Below are 21,978 nucleotides of genomic sequence, written 5' to 3' on the forward strand. Positions count from 1 at the left end.
TTTTCCCTTCCTAGCTCAAAGACATAAACATGGAAGTTTAACCAATGTGAATTTTGGCTGCTTTTCATATGAAAAATAATTTGGCATCCTGATTGAACATGTGAGGTTTTCTTGGCAATCAATGCCTAAGAATGCATTTAGAAGCATAACCATACATTTGTATAAATAGGTGAATTTGGTTATTCCAGTTCTTCCACATACTGATGATCATTCTAAAGAGTGGCAAGAATGATATTGTGAAAAAAGCAAATTTTTTTGTATTTTAGAAACTGTGTTTATGGTTCATCGAATAGAACTATAAATTAAGTCTGATTTTACAATTGTTTTGACATTTCCAAACACTTGGCCAATAAAAACACAGAATTAGCATTAGAAAACAAAGTGCAAATAAATGGTTACTTTAAGAAACAAATGTAATTTTATTATACCCTTCCTTGTTTTATAGTGCTCCCCATGTAAATCTTTTAGTCATAACATTTGTTTATTTTTTTAGGGGTTTTTTTTTGTCTTTTTTACTTTCCGCTTTCATAGCTTGTTCTACTGAAATTTTAAATGGTTAAAAATATAGCCATTAAAGTGGCTGCAAACAAGCCTCCTGTCATGGATATAAACACTTCATAGAATTAGGATCAGTTCCTTTGTAGTTTGCATGGGATGAGAATGTTGTCTCTATATACTGATCTGCTTAGAAAATCGGAAAATACAACACCAGTTGCATGATTGTAAGATAGTATTTGAAGAAATGTTTTTGTAGTGATTTAGAATAAGCTATGTCACCGTATTGGGCTACAATAAACCATCAAATGATTGATGTTTAAAGGAAACACCATTTTTTTTTTCCTGTTAAACCTTGTCCAGTGGTAGTGTGGGCTGACATTTACATTGAGTACATGATCTTGTTTCGCATGGCCTTGACTGAACATCAGTGGTGAATCCCAGGCCGTTTCTCTTTATCATCTGGCTGTTATTAGTATGTTCTGTTTGTTTTGTAATAACAGCATGCCATGCTTCTGCTCTCATACTTGGCTTTATTCTCTGCACACCAGTCCTGAATAGCTACAGTGCTCAACCGAATTATGGCGCACCCGCTTCACCAGCAGGCACCAATCCAGCTCGACCTGGTGGATTTCCAGGAGCTAACAGCCCGGGCCCTGTCGCTGATATCTATGGAACTGCCAGCCAAGATTCGGGTGTTGGTAACTACATTAGCGCAGCAAGTCCTCAACCGGGTTCTGGCTTTGGCCATGGAATTGCTGTAAGTGTCTTGTTTACTTTATATTGTGTACTGTTCAATATTTGTTGGATATATTCAAGAATAAGCCTTTAAATGATGAAATTATTTTTTTCCCCATGATTATCATTACATCTCTTTTGATTATAGTGGATTCTCGTAATGTCTTGGGTTCTGCTTCATACATGTTGCTTTCATATAGCCTGTTTCCTTTTCACCATTTATAATTGATGAAATTCCCAAGCAAGGGAGCTGACATTAATTTGAGAATTATAAACTTGTCAGATCTTGGCTTCCTTAAAAACAGAATTTACAAAATCAACAGGAGCCAGGTTACTAAAGAAACATACAAAATGAATAATGCCGCCTAACTTTTTGAAGTCTTTTTGGTGGTTGGTGTTGGTGGCAGCAAATGTTTCATTTTAAAGAGGCTGCACTGACTCCTAGGCTGTTTTTTACAATCTTCATTGTTTGCTTAGAAAAGGTATTTCCCCCTTTTCCTAATTTCCTTTATAATTGCAAATTTTTTAACACTGAATGGTTTTAAGGTTTAAAATATAATATTCAAGTTCCTAAACAAAATAAATCTCTTTTTGTTATTTGAAGTTTAAAGAAGGTTAACAACTAACACTTTGTGAAAATGTATTTGCCCCTGGTAAAAAGGCTGAATAGCATGAAGGTTATTGTAGTGAAATGATTGAATACAATGAGGGCTGATGAATGTTAGCATAGCTCAATGTCTCACTTATTTTGACCCTTATCTTAAGAAGAAACAAGTTGGCAGCAGGGAGATTCAGCAATCACTAAATGGCATCAATGAGAAATTTGTACAGAAGTAGCATTTTTTTTTCTAAACCGTATATGAAAAAAATGATCCAAAAAACTACAATGCATATAAAAATTGTCCAATTAACTTTGGGCTTCCCAGCAAAGATCAGTGTTGTGACTCATCAATTACTGAGCAAAAAGTACTTCCTTAGGGAGTATAAAGACAGAAACCACTGCTAACCAAGTAGAATGTAAACACTCTACTCTTGTTTGCCAGGACATGCCTTAATTTTCTGCTGGAGAATTTTCTATGGAGAGAAGAGAGTATTTATGACCCTCTTATGTCTGGTGTAAAGCAAGCACAGCATTCCATAGTCAAACCCCAACAGTCTAACATGGTGGCGCTGCTCTTTTGGTTCAGAGTTGCTTTGCTGCCCCAGGTCTTGAGTGACTTGCCATAACTGAAGTAACTACTAATCCTGCTTTATATCTTTGTTTAAACTAAAGCATAGTTGGATAGTGCAGACGGACATTGATAACAAACAAATGTAGAGTGGCTGAAAAAAAAGCAGAATGAAGCTAGTTCCTGCATTTTCTTTGTGCGGGCGGGTGTACTCTCCCAAAGTGTGTGCTTACATTATCTGCTAGCAAACATCTAGTACAGTGATGTGAAATGCTGCTACTAAACCTTTGATGTCATACAAGCACTAAAGTTTAATCTGGTTCAGAGCATTGACATAGCATCGTTGCAAAAGTGTCTGTTATACCTGGTCATCTGGTATCCTGATCGCCTGTTGCTTGTAATTAAATCAGAGCTTGGATCCTTGTTACTGTTTCTGTCTACTGCCTACTGCCTACTTTTATCTTCTGCCTGGTTACTAGATTAAGCCTGTTTTCTGCCTGCCCCAATTATTGTCTTTTACTGTATGTGATTTTATCTTTACCTTCAATTTGGTGGTTTGCTTGGTCACACTTTTGGTTATCAGCTGTCACCACTGGGCAAACCTAAGAACTACAACTGTTCATGCACCCAATATTAATCCTCCTGGGAATGAGCATGATACTCCTTAGACTTATGCATGTCAGCATTGTTCTGATGGCACAAAGGGTTTACTGACCATTACCAAACAACGTATACTTCAAAGCCTACCATATTTTTAATTACAATTGTGTAAGGAAACATATGCTACAATTCCTCCACAGAAATGTAAAAGAGTGATACAGAATAATAGGAAGCATTTGGATACAATAATTTCAAGTAGAGGTTGTGCAACCATTTTAAAGGGGGCAATTATGTTTAAAAACAATTCTGGTTGATGTTGACACCATCTTTTAAACTGAATACATGGTATCTATTTAAACAAATTAAACATTCAGTGTCCAAAATTTGCAATAACAGAAAATCAGATAGGGACGCAGTTTTTAATCCATGAATTCTTTTGAAGCATAACTGAAGGTAAAACTTTTTTTTTTTTTAATAATAGATTGTGGAGAGGAATACGAAAATCTGTCAGGTTTTTATTGCTGTCTGTCTGCCTGTTAGGGAGATTCACCCCATATGCCCTGCTGACCGTTATTGTTGAAAGTGAATGAAAATCTCAGATTTTGAGCTGTCACCAGAACAGGCAATATAGGGGAAATCTTTCAATGGGGGCAATAGTTCTGGTGACCCTGCTGACTACCAGGAATTTTCTTATATTCGCAGGAATGTCCTCTGGCTTCCTATTGTGGCTTTGGAGTAACATCTTCCAATTGGGACACAGATGGCAAAAAAACCCCACAAAAAATAAGGCTTATAACCATTCCTCACTCTATCCAAACTTAAATTAATGGAGTGCCTTCAGTTTTGCTTAAGTAGATTTTTGCACATTTACACCTTGGCATCCTATTGTGCAGTGTTAAGGACCTGCAACATTTTTGCCAAACAGCACTGACAACACATTGAAGTGCATTACTATATTGTGGTGTTCTGTAGCACATGTACATTCCTGCATAGTGTCAATAAGATTAAATGGCACCACATTGCACTGAGGCATACATACAAATGTCAACTCATGTGCTACCAACACACAACAGTATAAATGGGCCCTTACAAGCATCAACACCTCCACCACCAGCATCCACTTTCTGATTTATCACAATGTCCCCCAGTGAGGCACAGGAGACCACCTCCTATGGCTGCCTGTCCTGGCTGCCCCTTCTGTGCCTTGCTGTTGGTTAATGAGGCTGTCCATCATGATGGTGGCCTAAAGTTGTAGCATGGAAGGCAAGAAATCCAACTGACAGCTTTATCTCCTCATCAGAACAGTTTACTTTTCTTGTAGTCCCAGTCAGCCTGATCAGAAAGTGCATGCCTGGTACGTGAAGGTATCAACCAGATTTGTGAGTATTTAATGTGTATTTTGCTTTTGGGATTTCCTTCATTAGAAGTACAGATAACCTATATTTTGTTATCCGATTCAAGAGAGGTAGCTGATTCTCACTATCATAGCAGGCATAATTATGTGATATGGTGATATGTGGATAGACATTTTAGAAGTAGGTAACTTAAAGACAAAGTTTCTGACTTCAAATATAATTAAAATATTATTTTTTAGACAAAGACAATAAATTAGATTTTTAACCCCTGCTTCATATAAATGTGCTCTGTTAACACGTATTATTATGGATCTCACTTAACCTATTGGCACAAAGCCTTATTGTTTTTTATCTTTCCCTGGGATTATTAATAGACTTGTTTCAGACCAGCACACTTCACTGCCTTAAATGTGCTTAGTAATATGAAAGCAGTAGAAACTAATGGCTGGTTTTCATTTATACATTAAGGTCTCAGTGACCATCTTTTACCCAGCATTTGGTCTTAAACCAGGGTGTTTAACATTTATTGCCATTCTAATTATCACTGTAAGAGATATGGAATACTTATACCCTGGAAGGTCTTATAATGTTAAAGTGTTGTCAAGGTCTAGGAAATAAAGTTCTACCTTGATATTTTCCTTTCATCCAGACATTGTCAGTTATGTATTATGAATGTTAATACTATTTCTCTGCTAAAAGTCTAGTCTGCTCTGCTAATTTCCAATCAAGTTAAACTAATGAATTACTGTGCAAAAGTTTAAAGCAACAAAACATTTTCACTACAGTTATTATAATACATTTTGCTGCAATAGACTGCATGTCCACTCCCTGTATGGGAATACTTGCTTTAGTGCACACTTAAATAATAAAGTTGCAGTAACAAAATATAATGCTTTCAAAGCACACCCTTGGCTTTGTGCACTTCTTTTTGTACTGTTAAAATATATCACAAAATAACTCAGGAATCCAGAGAATGATGAAAATATCAGGTAATAACACACCTGTTCCTGTGTATTTGTGTACCCGTGTAGTGCAATTAATTGTTGTGTGTATTTTAACATTCCGAGAATCTAGTCCTCTGCTCCTAAGACAGGCCAATAAATAAAAAAAGGAAGATGCACTTCTAAATCTTTTTCTTATTGGAAAGTGCTTCCTCTTTTCAGAGCAGAGTACTGAATTCTAGTCAAATCAACTCCAGAATTTGCATGCATGTTTTGTTTTGATCTACTGTCTAACTAATATTTTTAAGTTGTGACTGTTTACTTCTGCAAAGCTTAAATGGAAATACTAACCTATTTTATAGCCAATGAAGAAAAAAAGTGTTGTTCTGCTGTACCACAATGATGTTTATATCCAGATAGAAATTTAACTTGCATTAAACTCCAGTTTGCATGCATTTTGTTTCAGACTGCAAAGTGTTTCTGTACGCTGTATGGTGGCATGGATGTGCATTTAATTATCCTAGACTGCCAGTCATAACACTCATGACACAATTATTGTTAGTGGTACATATGCTGAATTGTGAAATTGCATGGTGGTGGGGGCGATCAAACTTATCAACTAAAAACATGTTTTACTTTGGATTGACATAGTACGATGTACATAAACATTTGTGTATTTATGCATATTTTACAGTTCAAGCAGTATTAAGCCCAAAAGCCAACATTCATAATTTGCAGCTTACCAATTATTAGATGTGATGGCTGCATTAGTTGTCTTTTTTTTTTTTTTTTTTTTAGGGCTTTCTTCTATGTTCACCTGATGATCTGGCTAGTCAGTTTGTTGTTTTTCAAAAGAACAAGAACTGGTGCAGGTGTATCAGTTACAGGGATGAGACAAACTATTTACCAATGTCAGGGGTTCTTACAATGATTACTTTTTATTTATGTTAAACCTTTATCCCAAAAGGAAAAAAACTTGCTGTAACTGGTTATACAGTCTTTTTTTTAAGTACAACTAAGGGCAATTTTTTTTTCTAGTTTTGGATAGAGTTGAGATGGATTAGAACACCTATCAGTTTTTATTGCTGTCTGTGTCCACATTAAGGAGATTCTCTCTCTCTATTTGTCCTGTTTACCATTATAAATGAAACTGAAAGTAAAAGAAAATCCCGTACTTTGGGTTGTCCCCTGAAATTTTCCAATGGGTACACTAGTTCTGGTCATATGGGGGTACTCAAGGAATGCTCTTAATTTGCAGAGATTTCCTCTCTTGGCTATGGGACAGGAAGCAAAAGGTTTGCCTATAGTTCTACTTTAAATCTGCTAGTGCATCTAACACTACCCTCCTACTGTACTGGCAATGCTGCTGTCCAAATGTGCCCTCTGTGCTCCTTCATCCAGAGTAAGGACACTCTAATACAGATAAAGCGTGTTACTGGCCAGATCATTGCGTAAAAACTAAGAAAAGGAAACCTAATGCAGCCACCACATCTAATGATTGGTAAGCTGCCTGCAATGTATTACATTTTTGGTTTTGGGTTTAACACTGCTTTCGAATGCCCTTACTTTTAGTTATTTTTTTATGTTTTCTAATATCGTTACTATACATCTTAGCTTTACAGGACCCCTTAGAGACACCATTAGGTATATCATCCACCCTTTGGACTTATTGTCAAGCAGTGATTCAGGTTCACTTTTTCCTTTACTGGAGTGCATTTTGATGAATGCCAATCAATCATTTATAGATAGCTTTTATTTTCAAATTATTTGTTTGAGATATTTTGGTTTTATTCTTATTCACTTTTAACTGAAAAACATACCCATTAAAATTATAGGCTGGTGTTTCATAAATGAAACCTTAAAATACATTTCAATGTTTAGCTTTCCAGTTTCTTTTGAGCCGTGTCTTATTATCCTCAGTCAATCGGCATGGCCAGAAGAACATACACTGTAGTCTGAGAATCAATGTGTTCAAACATTTACCAATTATGATGACACTACATACAGTAGTTATTCACAGATCTAACAGACTGTACAGGTTAATGAAACATACCTGTAACAGTGTCTATATTGGTAATGTAAGGCTGCCTGTATGTTTTTTTACATTTTCCAGAAGTGTTCTTTTCCCTTTGCTTTGTTTAATAGAAATGATTAGTTAATCCCCTATGTCATCATTTTAGCACTTAAAGAAGCATCAATTTGCTCAACATTGATTTTACTACAGGTTAGTTTGAGAATAAGGGAAGCCGATATCTCTGTTGGCTTGACTTGGGATAAGAAGTACTGAGACATATGCTGTAAAGCAGTACAAAATGCAGTTATTTACAAGATATAGTAATCTACAATGGCCTTTCAGATTTTAGTTTTCACTAGTCATTTTCATGAAGGATGCATTCTGATTGTAGGTTACTGATTACATGTTGCTGCTTGTGCACATTTTGAAGTCCAAACAGATAAACTCCAGTACAACTATATAATAAGAATTTTCCAGTTGACTTGCCAAATGATGCTTTTTGTGTAAAAGCATTTCTTACTGCATGTTAAATATTTTAAATTCAGCTATGTTAATTGTCCAGTAAGCTTGATATTCCTAAACCTTGGACCTTCCTTAGACCTATAGGCTGGTACCTTCAGGTGAATGAACACTTGCAAAGCTTTAAAGGACATGTTCTCTGGGTGTCCCCCTATAACTCTACCTCGCTCCACGAGTCCTCTGTCTATAACGTTAAAAAATAAATGCAACTCACTTCTCTATGGTCCCTTAACCACCTGGCCATTTTTATATATTAGTACATGCAATGATTTATACCTGCTTCTGATGCACAATGCAGTCGCTTTATACAAATTAACCATTTCTAACATTGCATCAGAGATTTAACATATAGCCACTTAGTGCAGTAATTATAAGCCTGTGCAGGCCTATTTGAAGTGTTTTATTTAACAGTGAACACAAACGCAGACAAACTAATCCTCCATTCAACAATAACTGGAGTTTTAACAGCCTTTTATTTTTATGGGTATGAGCACACTTTTAAAAGAAGGAAAATATACTTCACTACGTTTTATATCCTATTTCAGGAATCTCCATACAGTTTTTCTGTTTTAGCAGTTGCTGCATTTTCTTGTACAGTGTCAGTTCAATCACTAACCCTTTGAACCTGGTTGAATTCCTCTTCCGATTATCATGTCACCATAGTAACCTTAAAAAATCTCATCTAGTTGGCTTGTACTATCAAATGGGAAGCATTACCATCCAGCTAACAGCAGTACTAAGGTAAATTACCCTCTCTCACCCCTCCAAACTTGTCTCATTTTATACCTCACCTACTGGAAAAGCCCTCTGTGCTTTAAAGCTTGACTAGTGTGACCTCTGGGCTGCTCAGATGAAAGCATAGTCTTCAGCTTGCAGTTTCACTCTGCTAATATTTCTCTGCAAGGCCATTACAATGCACAGATGAGGGAAGATTGGCATCTTTTTTTAGTGGGTTTTTTACTTGTAATTCATACTTTTTTTTTTTAAGACATGCTTAGCAATCCGTGGCTTCCAAGCTGTTGTGTTAAAACTCGCAGCAGCTACTGGTTGCCTACCTCTATTGTGTAAACCCATGGAGATGTTAATTTTCCTTACTACGTGCACCATTGGCACAGCTGTTCTGTGCAGAGTATAAAGTTAATAAATGGACTCTGTGGATCAGTAGCAATATGTATGAAAAATGCACATTCATGCCAGCCCTACAATATCTAGATGAACTGCATTGGACTGTACTTTTGAATAGGGCACTGACAAACTCAACAATTGTACACTTTTAGGGGCCTTTGATTGCAACGGCATTTACAAATGGATACCATTGAAACGTTTCAGGTGGTTGGTTGCCATCTCACTTTGAGGTATTCTCATTTCTACCATTGTATTTTATGGAAGTATATTCATGTAATCTGTTGTCTCCTATGTATCACCTTATAACTGTGTCATCTTTATAACCTTTTCTTGTCTAACACCTATCTCACTTTTCATATTACCATAGCACCTACTGTATCTGTTGAATTACATCCGCTTCTGCTGTACAGTGTTGTCAGTCTCCTCTACTGCACAGAGGACTTGACTCTGCTGTACAATCAGTACAGAATCTGATTCTAAAAGAGTGAAGGACTGTTCTTACCAAAACTCACCAAAACTGATCATTTTATCACAGCAAAGCCATATACATCATGCAGACAAAGTATCTAGAAAATAGAAATCTGAGCTGCCTTTTGCAGTGAATAAGATTCTAGTTTTTATTTTTCCAGCCTGCTATTTAAAAAAGCAGCTGAGATGAGATGTGGGCAGCACAGGCATTTTCCGTGCAAACCTTTTTTTTTTTAACATAAGGTCCATTATCATTTTCATTCAGAATGCTACAGAAATGCAATAAACCGTGACCTTTTTATGTTTGACATAAGCATGTCATTGAAATATAACATATCCTTTTGTGAAATGTATTTGTTCTTATATTTTATCAGTGTGTTTGCAATATTTTCTCTGCTGACAGTTTGCATTACTTTTTGTTTAATAGCTGCAAAGTTGAAAATTGGTATTAAAACTATATTATGTTGTGTAGGAACAGCATAGTTTGAAATTCACATATGAAGAACAATAGGTATGCACATACAGCATGAGGCACACTATACCTATGACAGTAAATAGATGTTCTGTTTCAACTAACCAGACCAAAGTTACAAGCATATACTAGGGGTCCTATGGTCTCTATACAGCTATTTTGATTAGGGTCAGTTAAATAAGAGTAAAAAGGCACCTGCTTCAATCCCTCTAGCACAGGGGGCCAACCAAGAGACTTGGATTGTATGGCAAAAGGAAACTGATATCCTAGATAACTGGTGCTGTAAAAAAATCAAGAAATCTATTTTTTTAAAGAAGAGACTTTCCTCTTCTTTTCCCTCATGATGTGCTATTTATTTGAAATGTCAAAATGAAATTGTCAGTAAATAGTTCTTCTCTAAGGTACACTTGTGTATGTCTTGGCAGATCTTTGCTGTGTTAAGTAAAGCTTGTCTGCAAAGGTGGTGTTAAAATAATCCAGCAAAGTCAGCTTTGTGCATCATATTGCAGTTGCAGCTGTCTGAATACTGGTTATTACTACTGATGCAACAACTCATATTTTATGCTGCAGTCCACAAAAGGGGCCTAAACTGCTTTCTAAGACCTTTGTATGGAAAGTGTTTTAAACAGAGCTACATTGTCACAACTTGGTTAATGCATATACAGCCAGCACACCATGGATTCTCAAAATAGCATCCAAAGATTTAATAAAGTGATCACGTCACAGCCAAGAATTGTGACTATGATGTGATCACTAAAATAAACTTGTGGATGCTATTTTGAAGATCCGCAGTGTACTGGCTTTATATGCTTTTGTCTCTTGACTCCCAGCAACTTTTACCTATATAACCCCCCTTGAATCCTAGGGGTTTTTTTCAGGAATGGATATGTAATAGATTGTATTACCATTGCTGCTTTGTCGCAGAAAAATGTCAAAACTTCAAAACTGGCTAGGTTGTCTGCAAAACAGATGGCACTTTCTTTTGATGTCATACTTTAGGTTTAGACATTTTTTTTAGGTAAAAAAATGTTGAAACTTTTTTGTTTTGTACTGGGGTTAATTGAAATTAAAGTACATTTTAAATTATTTTTAGGTTGTGTTTTTTTGCAGTTTCTTATGTATATAAGTAGGCAATTATGCTATAAAACATTTCTACTACTTCTATACAGTTGGACACCACATAAGTATGCTTTATTCACATTTTGTGATCATGGCAGGGCCCAGAAACAAGGGTGTGCATTCTGCTGCTAATGGCTGAAAACTGGCAAGTCCATATTTTTGCACCAAATTCATTTATAGTGGCTCAGGAGTGACAGGACCCCCAGAAACTATCCCAAAATTATTCTATTTAGAAAGGATGACCCTTTAGGGTTTTCTGTAAAGGATATAACTTGGACTTTGATCACCAATTTTTCTGAATGCAATTGGCTGCAAAATTTTTTTTAAAAAAAGCATAAATTCAGTCATAGTTTTTGCAAACACAGTGATGGCATGGTAAAAATTGTATTCAATAATATCTTTAGCTACCTCTCCCATGTCCAAGAATACCATATACGTATTCCTTAGTCACTTTGTGGAAATATGGCAGGGCCCAGAAGGGCAAAATATTGCATGATGCGCTTGGGGAAGAAAAAAACAGTTTGTGTAAATGGTTAGTGTAACATTGAGATAACATTAGGTCGGGTTGATGAGGCACAAGTTAGTGTGACCATGACTTTTTTCACAGGTATGCATGTGCTAAAGACTTGAATGAACTTGTGTTCACTCACGTGAGCATTTGATGCTTGGGCAGCGAACACAAATGTCATCCAGATCAACTGATGTCATTGTTGCAGCTTAGGCCTCATTCACACAAGGTGTATGGATCTGTACCGTGCAGAGGGCCCTGTTTACCCACATGAGGTTGCGCACATCCTCCTGCAGGCAGTACTATTGCAGTCAATTGGACACAGCCACTGCTCTCAATGTGACATCCATGCGGGTGCACGGCCACAAATGTGCACAAGGTGTGTTTGGGGCTCTGCACCTGCTAGATGTCAATTTGGGAGCAGCATCCCAATTGACTGCAAGGTGACTGTCTGCACTGCACTGACACACCTGTGCAACACTATGAAGGTAAACCTGGCCCTCACACAGAGTACAGATTCATACACCCTGTGTGAACGAAGCCTTAGGCTTTCTTCAGATGATATTGGAGACCCGCCCTGTCTGCAGGCTCCCTTTGTTTTTGTGCCTGTGCCTACCCCTGTCCTAGGCTGTGTGTGGGCAGCCTATAGGGGTGCATGCAGGCAGAGGGCCCACATGGACACAGCTGCATGTAGCCACATGCCAAAATTTGACATGCGGGCAGGAGCAGGTGCACTGATCTGAACTCCGACAGCATGCGTATTTATCCATGTGATCGCTCTGCTCTGTCAGATTTTAACACACAGCTGTGTCCTTGCATCCACCTTTGTAGGCTGACCGCATGCAGCCAGGGCAGATGCAGATGAAAAAACAAAGAAGGCCTGCATTAAAAACAGGTCTTTGCTCCTATCTGAAAGAAGCTTTAGGAAATATTCTAGGCATTATTAATATATGTACACATTTTTATCTTTTGTATTTCACTTAATTTTTTTTCTTGAGCGGCCTTGATCTGATCAGTGGAGATCTGATCCAGAACCCCCCTATAGATTTGTAGCAGTAGATAATTGCTAATTATCATCTACCTCTGGCTGCAGTCAGTCTGCAGTAGATTACTATAACAGTGATCACCTGCTGCATGGAAGGCTGGGCAGAGCTTTGACACCTCTGCCTGACTTTCTGTAGTAAATGGGTGTGTGGTGACATCACTCATGATGTCATCACACTCACAAGGTAAGCACAGCACAGGAGTGCTGTGTCTACTTTTGCTTTTACAGAGCGGTCCTATGGAGAACTCTGTGAAATGATCAGCTCCTGGGCATAACATTGGATGCCGGCTGTCACAGGTAGCTGGCAGGACCCACGGGAACCGCCGAACCCTGCCGCCATTTCAATAAAAAATAACTTTTATCCCAGTGCCACTTTTTTTTTTGTGTGTGTGTGTGTGCATAAAAGTGTCCCTTTTTTCTCTGAAAGCTGGGAAGCATGCACAGGTAGTACACATACTCTGAATGGTATGAAAAACCTCAGCATCTAAAAAGTAGAGATTCCTGCCCAGAACAGCTGAGTTTCCTCTACTGCCTGAGAGCCATCATAAGAGTGAGATTGTTTTTTGTTTAGACTCGGTGCACACTAGTGTGATTTCAGATGCAATTTGAGTCATACAGAATTGCATGGCAAAGGAAATCCCATTGTTTTCAGTGGTGCTGGTTCACATAAATGCAACACAGCACAGTGCAAATTGGGAAAATGTTCCTGTACTACTTTAGTGCAACTCCAGCACGATTTTGGCTTTATTGAATATGCAAACCACTACCAAGTCGCACTACATAATCAAACTGAAAATCAGATCAAAGCCGGATTACAGTAGCTGTGATCCAAGCCATTTGGATATGTATACTGAGGGGGAAAATACTAGGCACTGGTGATAGCACAGCTATCAGCACTACCGTTTACTGTGGTTGCTAATTTGTAGAGAGATAAATGTCTGTGTAATGCTCACCCCTAACTCACTGATGCTCACCTCTCCAGTGATCCTTCACCACTCCTTCCCATGTCATTAAATACCTGGTGCTGGCAGTTGTTGAAACCTAAAGTACTGCCACCTCTACTGCCATGTGACAGTGCTTGAGATTAGTAATTTGCCACTAGGTTAAAGCACTGCATCATGGGAGTATATCATTTCTCACCTTTAGCCATAAACACTGTTTATTTTGCACCAACTGTAACAGAGTAAGGCACACTTGGGATTGCTGAAAAGCCTGTATCCAAAGGTCGGGAGGACAGCTTTCAACAGACACCTTCACTGTGTGTGAATGAGGGCACATAGTTACATGCCTTGCTGTAACTATGTGATTGTTCATTAAAACATTTGGACCCATATTGGTGATCCTCTGTGTGCAGGTCACATTCTCCCTTCCTGAATGATGGCAAAAGCTCCTCTCTGAGCAACAGCTATGTGTATCCCCAGTATCTGTGTTCTCCTGTCATTGGAAAGAATGTAGAGGTGCCAGGCTGCACAGCTCAGTGAAGTCTTTGATCTTTTATTACCTACGCCAATGAAACCATCAGTACAAGATCATGTAGGCAGCCCTCTGACGGACTCATAGACAGTGGGCGCAATGTTATATAGTGGAAAAGCGAGATTACACACTCTGCTATACCCTTCCCCCACTTCTCATACTGTGCATGCTCAAACTGGACTCTCAGTATCTTTAGTTTTTTTTACAGGTAAGAGCTGTGGGATGTTGAGCTTTAGAGGTGGGTAGGGAGGATACCTAACAGCAGAGTGGGTGGTAGTGGGCAGTAAGATGAGAAGCACATGGCCTCTCTGAATGAAGCTTTCTCAATAACTCAGGAAACCAAAGTGGTGAAGTCAGCAGTACCCGCAGAGAACTACAGAGAGGACATTGAAGAGATGTGCTCACATGTAGCTGGCTGGAGACTGGTCCCCTCAACAGGGAATTAGCTCACTTCAAATAGGTATCAAGGCTGTATTAGACTTGTCTTTGTTTAAGCATACAGTATACCTATTACAGTGTAGGTTTGTGGTATACTGTCACGGTGTAAGGTCAAGTTCAGAGACCAGTTGCTATAGCAGTAAAAGGCTTACCTGGAACCAGCAGGATAGGTACACCAGCAGATCCCCCTGGGAATCACGCAGGCTCACCTGAGGTGCGGGGTCTAAGTTTTAACCGGTATTCACCAGAGCTCCTAATGGTGGAGATGGATTGGGCTGCGTGTTAATACCAGGTCGCAGATCTCAGGATCACCCCACCAGGGAATGTGCAGACTGGAAACCAATAGCGGATCAACAGGTTAGGGATCAGACGAAAGCAGAGTCGGTCACAAGCCAAGGGTCGGTCACAAATGGTAGCAGATCAATCGTAGTACGTTAGGATGAGACGAAATCGTGGTCAGGAACAAGCCAAAGATCAGTAGCGGAGGTGTAGACAGCAGCAGGAACAGTAGCGGGATATTGGCTGGAAAGGCACAATAATCTGGCAAGGAGGAAGTCCAAGGACATGGCTTATATAGGAAGTTCATGGGAGGAGCAAGGAGTTCAAGGTTCAAGAGCAAACAAGGCACAAGGCAGGATTATCTAATAGAAGAGGCAGAGTGTTGTCCAGCATCCTAGGTAGCTCAGTGAGAAGAGTTACTGCCTGACACAGTAGAAGTCCCAGGTTCAAGTCCAGGCCCTGACATATACACACCACTCTGAACTGCACAATTAGAAGTGACACAAACACAAAGCCAGGTTGTGACTGTGTTGTAGAACAGGTTAGAGCAGCTAAGTGGTTAGCACTTTTGCCTAGCAGCATTAATGTTGTCAGTTTGAATTCCAACCATGGCACTACCTGCACAGAGTTTTTATGTTCCCCCTGTGCCTGTGTTTTTAATCTGGGTACTCCGGTTTCCTCCCACACTCTATAGGCATGCATTTAGATGAAGTATCTCCTGTCTAAATAGGCCCTTGTATGTGTATGTATGATCATGAGTTAGGGACCATAGATTTGTAAGCTCCTTGAGGGCAGGGACCGATGTGAATGTACAATACATGTAAAGTGCTGTGTAAATTGACGGTACTATATAGGTATCTGTAATAAATAAAATACAAATTTCAAAAAGGCAGTAAAACATTTTTGTGCTCTGAAAACTCTAGTCCATTTTACATAGGAATTTATGAACAATTCAACAAAAAAACTGAGCTTAGCTTATCATAGCTGTACTGGGGCAAACATTGTGCTGTCTGGACTTTATTTGAGAAATCTAACAGGTTACAAAATAGAGAGCTTTCCACTGTATTCAGGTACTTAGTGTACAAATACTGTATTTGTAGCCTATAAAAATTGTTATAATGGAAAATTCTAAATGTAGTGTCTCTGTTCCACCATTGCCAAGATACAGTGCTTTGTATCAGTCACCTGGTTTCTCTAGACAGAGGCTAAAGGAGACAGATATAATCTGATCTGACTTTTTCAGCTTACATATTATGGTAACATTCTGAGCAGGAGTAGCTGGAGGTTACATTTTTTATGCAATTTTTTTTTATGCAGGTACTGCCAGCACAGGCAGAATTCATAAGAAGTGAAACTGAAAAAGTAAATTGTTACAAATTAAACTGAACAACATCTAACCTTAGGCTCCCTTCACACTGTTGCATGGTGGTTACTGCCTGTTATCACAATGCACAACATTCTGTGAACCGCCCCAGTATGAAAGTACAGTAGCTGTCAGTGGATCTTCACCACAGCACACAGTAGTGCATATTGTGCTCCACTGCATAAAAAAAAATTGTAGGTCTGGTTTTATGTTCATATCAGTGCATTGGCAAATCATTCCAAGGAATTGGCTATCTTATCTCAACACACATTAATGAGCAGTTGATGAGTGTCTGTCACAGCTCCTTAGTTTTATTAACTTCTGCCAAAATGGAAGATTTTGGGGTGGGATGTGGCATCAGGAGGAAACTGTCTGTTCCTTGGGCTGATTTTTTATTTTTTTTGGTCAACTTAGGTTTTTAGCTTCAGTGTGTGACCGTCACTGTTTGACATAAGTCAAATCTATCAATCTAATGATCAACGTCTGTCAAACACGCAAGTTGGAAAACTTTTGCCATTTAATGGCTGCTGCTGCTGATCTGTATTTTCTGACAGCCCATTGGCTGAGCAAAAAAAAAAAATACTACCCATCTATGGCCAGATTTGGGGATAGAATAACCCAACAAGCTGAACTGTGCATTAGTCCCCATTTACACCTGTGTGATTTGTCATGCAGTAACAATACGTACTATTGTCTATGGAAGCCATACAGACCTATGCAACTCACTTCCATGTGACTTGATTCAGGTGCAAGTGCTTCTTTTGGCAATTTTTTTACCCCGATGACTTCAGTGGACATAGACTTCAATGCATGCATAAGAAAATGCATCAAAAGGGCAAAAAAAGCATTAAAAATAATTTAAAATGCATGGAAAACAGATGTGTAAACATAGCCTAACACTGCTGTTCTGAAGTGGTGATGGGTGTAGATAATAAAAAATCAAGTAATCACAGAGGTAAAACTGCACTTTTATAACAGTTTGAATGGAGACCCAGATTACTGCATGTGTCCTATGGTGGTTGATTCTCCTTATACAAATATGTTAACCTGAACTTTTCCTTAAATATTACCTAACCTCTGAACCTTAGCATAACCCTTAAACCTGATACTTGAAAACCTTTATAAGTTTATATGGAGACCTAAAATATTGTGCTTAAAGTGGCTGTAAATGCTGGGTTCCCACTGGGGAACAAAAACTGAAGGTAAAAGTACTGTGATTTGCTTGTGGGCACATTACTATGGTACATAGCTTCTATGTTGCATGCACTAGAGGTTTACAACCACTTTAAACCTAGTAAACTGTAGTTAAAGGCTACCTCTATTTTTTGCAAAAAAAATAAATGCACCCGCATTTGGAGAAAAAATGTGCATTTGTAATATTTTTGCAAATGAGCCTTCAAAGCATTGCAGCTGTGATCACTGGAATGCAAAACCCATGCACAGGCTCCTGCAGACTCTTTCTTCATATTGAATTACAGACTTTCAGTTAGAGGAAACATCAATACACTATGAGTGTGGTAATCACGCTCCAGTGATAACTATAAGTCCATCTGCCACTGTGACATATGGAACTTGTAGTTTGTTCATCCAAAGATCTCTGTGATTGAATGACATGGCTGTGAGGGTGGAGCCATGTACAGCCATGGTATCATATTACACCCTACATATGGTTATCCTTTAAAACCCTTTTCCCCTAACTGACATTAACATTTTAGTTTGTAATGGCTACTGCAGTTACAACTAAGTTCATTGAAGGGAATATCTCATTACTGGAGTCCCTTAGAGATGTAAGAAACCAATGTCTGCTTTTATTTTTAGCTACTATGGAAAACAAGAAAAGAAAATTAGTTTAGGGAAAATTTGGCTTTTAAACAGTAATGGCTTTTTATTGCAGAAGAGACATACAATCTTACCTGCCTAATCACAATCCTCTGTGGAATGTCTACTGAACTCAACATGAGCAGCTCAGTTTACATTCTGGCACACCACCAGTGTGCTGGGTTAACTGTACTCCCGAGCCGGCCAATCAAAATGGCCAAAGACTGACACCCTGAAGAACCAGGGGAGAACATGCCAACACTGGCAAGGGTCATTGTGGCCATCGGACCATTGAAAATAAGATACGTTTATGTGCTTTTAATTCTGCTTTAGGATAGGTTTGTATTAATACCTTATTAATTAGATAACACAATAATATGCAGTGTTTTACTGCACTGCATGAAAATAACTCATTAGTTTTTCTTTTTTCTTAAAGCAGGTATTAAACCCAAAAACAAAAATGTATTAATTTGCACCTCACCAATTAGATGTGGTGTCTGCATTAGCTTTCTTTTTTTGTAGGTTTTTAAAATCTTATTTTCACCTGGTAATTCAGCCAGTAAGTCTGTTATTTGTCAAATTTCTTTAACAGACCAAGCAGTCCAGCAAACGTAGTAGTTTGAGGGCTGAGACAAACCATTTACCACTGACGGGTGCTTACAGTGCTCAGCTTTTTTTTCATTTATGGAAAACCTTTATCCAAGAAAAAAAAAACTGGCTTCGATTTGTTAGTCAAGTCTATCTAAATCTGCTAGTCTAACACTACCCTTCCCCAGACTGTCAATGTTGCTGTCAAGAGGTGTTTGCTTTACCATGTCCTCCAGAGTGGAGACACCCTAAGACCAAAAGTGTGCTTCTGGCCGGATCATCAGGTGAAGTAAAGGAAAGAACACCATTGCAGCTACCACCTCAGCAGAATTGGTAAGGTGCCATATATTACATTTTTGTTCTTGGGTTCAATGCCACTTTAACCATAAATTACTTTATATAACATGTTACATATTTGCCCACGAGGCTTCTTTGTGTTTAGAAAAGCACCACATTGAGCCTCTGATTATTAAACTATTTCTATATCCTAAGTAACACTGCGCTTTTCTAAACAAAGGCTGGCAGTTTATATTCCATTCAGAAAACTGACATTCTTCCACTAATAATTACGGTAGGTTTATGTAAAATAAAAAAAAAAAATATTTAAAGCAAACAAAATTTCACTTAACACATTACGTTACCACAGTATTTTGTATCTGGAACATTGCCAGCTTTCTAACGTTTTCTTTTGTTCATTGAGATCATGTCTTTTTCTTCTTTCTGTTGGACTCCTGATGCATTTACCAATTTAAAGTGATTCTAAAGGTTCATTTTTGTTTTGGAAAATACCAAACATGCTATAATTACCTACTGTGTGCAGCAGTTTTGTACAAAGCCTGGATCCTCTTCTTCTTAGGTCCCCCACAGGCTCTCCTGGCTTCTCACTTCTTTAGGGTGCCCCCACAGCAAGCAGGTTGCTATGACGGAACCCACGTCTCCATGTGTCCATTCACACACGAAGCTGAGGCTTTGCCCCGCTCCCTCTCCTCATTGGCTGACTGGTTGTGATTGACAGCATCAGGAACCATTGGCTCCCTCTTGCTGCCAATGAGGAGGCAGAGACCCGGGACAGCCAAGGCTGTTGTTCACATCCCTGGATCGCAATGAGGCTCAGATAAGTATTGAGGGGACTGGGGGCACTGCTGCACACAGATGGTTTTTTACCTTAAAAAACCTTGAGGCTTTACAACCACTTTAAGTTATGCTCCTAAACAAACAAATTGGTTATCGTATATGTTAGTATAGTTACATATATGTTACATGCCGCTAATTTCAGTCACAAGTGCTGTCAAGCAGGATGCTGGAGAAATCTAGTTTCCCAGCTGCATTTTAATATTAAGAAATAGGGAAATAGGGCATTTAACATTAAAAATGACTGTTTTTGACTCTGAAAGAGGCTTTATATGCATTTTAAGATTACGATCACAGTATATGATCATCACCACCCAAAAGTATGAGCATGTTTATGCTTAAGTGGCATGATCACATGCCTGTTTTCACATCCCAAAAAGTTAGGGAGCGGCCTGTATATGGATTCTCTGGGGAAGGGATGGGGTAAAAAAATGTTTCCATTGTAGGCAACACTCTTGGATGTGCACAACATTTTCTAATTAGTTAGAGATGATTGTAGCCGTATGAGTACACTTGCAACAAAAACAATTTATTACTGTCTGTGATACTTTTTATTTGCACTAACATCCAAATTTTCAGGACAAGCTTTCAGACTATACCCCTTTTTTCAAGGTTCAAGCATTACTAATACATAAAGTTTAGGCAGTGTGTCAATAAGACATTCTTTGATGAAAAAACACATACCTACAGAGCAATGGTAATTAAACTTAGATAATTAGTGAAATAAGGCAGGGAGGGGGCTTTAGAGTGGGGAGGGGATTAGAGTCACAGAGGTGACAATGGTCATAACATTGTTGGATATTGATTTAGAAAGCTGAGTTCCACATTTAGTTCATTATCTTTTGTGTCAAATAGAATTATCTTTCTGAGTTCAAAAGTTTTCCTTTCTTGAGTAGCTTTGAAGTTCCCTTTTAAGAACCAAAACAATGTTCCATAGTGTGGCCTGGTTGTGAGAAATGATGTCCCACGGCTGTGCAGAAATCATCTTCCTTATGGTTTCTAACCACTTGCCTCAGTAGATGTACTATGGGTGTTTGGCACAGCCAGGCAAGGCGACATACCTGTACACTGCAAGCTAGTACTAGTACAAGCATGCTAGTGCACCCCCTGGGGCCTGCAGTGTGATCCCATGACCTCTTGCCACAGTAGATGTACTGTGGACAGGCAGCACAACCGGGCTAGGCGACGTACCCGTACATCACCTACCACGTGCGCACTAGTTGTGAGCTGCTATGGTATCATGGGATTGCCATGATCATTTATAGTGAATACAAGATATGTAAGCAAACTATCACAAATGGCTTTCATTCAAGAACAGCCTGCCTACTGTTCTGATGCTGTGATTGGCTCACAGCTATCACATGGTACCTGGCAGCTGTACTATGTGATTGCTGTAGCAATCACAGCATGTCAGCTTTAAGCTAGTACAGTATCACTGTGGTGACAGTGAACCACTCTGATGAAAGTATGTATAAGAATATTTAAAAATCTGAATAATTTATTTTTTGTTACATACTGTCAACAGTCAGTATACCTGACCAGTCATATGATTATGCTGTACTGCACAAATTGTGAAAAAAAATTATTTAATTTCTTCATTTTCCAAAACATTGTGACAAAAAAAATTAGAAATTCAAAAACGTCACCATGTCTCTTACTAAATACCTTGGACTGCTTGTCAAAAAGGGGTAATTTGGGGGGTATTTGTACTGTCCTGGCATTTTAGGGCCTCAAGAAATGAGATGTAGGTACATCAGGATCAATTCTCAAATATATGTATATACACCATGGTTTGCAGACTCTATAACCTTCAGACTAAATAATATACATTAACTTGGGTTATTTTTACCAAAGAAATGTAGCAGAATACATTTGGGCCTACATTTATGAAGAAAGAGTATTTGTTTGCAAAATTTTATAAAGAATAACATGTTTTTTTTTTTAATTGTTATGTATTTAGCAAAAAAAATTAAAACCCTAGTGGTGATTAGATACAATATTTGTGTGAAAAAATTATATAAATTTAATTTGGGTACAGTATTGTATGTCCGAGCAATTGCCAGTTAAAGTAGTGCAATGCTAAATAGCAAAAGAAATACCCTGGTCATGAAGGTGATAAAACCTTCCGGAGGTCAAGTGGTTAAGAGTGCTTCTGTTTAAATTCATTTTTGTTTACATTTCTGCCCTGTTTCACCAACATAAGATTTCTGATTGCATTTGGCTGCACAATTTGCAGCATTTCTTGTAGCAAGTCCTGGTTCCTTTATTTGTGACTTCATAATCAGAATAATTATGCTGATTAGTTTATGTATGAAAACCC

General features: G+C 38.4%; 1 protein-coding gene across 5 annotated transcripts in view; it reads left to right on the top strand.

Annotated features, from left to right (window-relative positions):
• The window catches only part of MSI2 (musashi RNA binding protein 2), an 853,268-nt gene that overhangs the window by 815,439 nt on the left and 15,851 nt on the right, over positions 1 to 21,978 (top strand). For 3 of the 5 annotated variants that reach the window (XM_089678522.1, XM_089678524.1, XM_089678525.1), the window contains 2 exons: positions 1,047 to 1,255; positions 9,109 to 9,186. The exons of 1 other annotated variant lie outside the window; for it this stretch is intronic. In XM_089678522.1, the coding sequence (XP_089534648.1) occupies positions 1,047 to 1,255; positions 9,109 to 9,150 (251 nt within the window). In that variant the 3' untranslated portion in view covers positions 9,151 to 9,186. The remainder of the gene's footprint in view (positions 1 to 1,046; positions 1,256 to 9,108; positions 9,187 to 21,978) is intronic. One more of the 5 variants, XM_089678523.1, reaches the window with a different exon arrangement.

Source organism: Staurois parvus, unplaced genomic scaffold (genome assembly GCF_062004578.1).
Source record: "Staurois parvus isolate SC_StPar_1 unplaced genomic scaffold, SC_StPar_1.0 ptg000206l, whole genome shotgun sequence".
Classification (NCBI taxonomy): Eukaryota; Metazoa; Chordata; class Amphibia; order Anura; family Ranidae; genus Staurois; species Staurois parvus.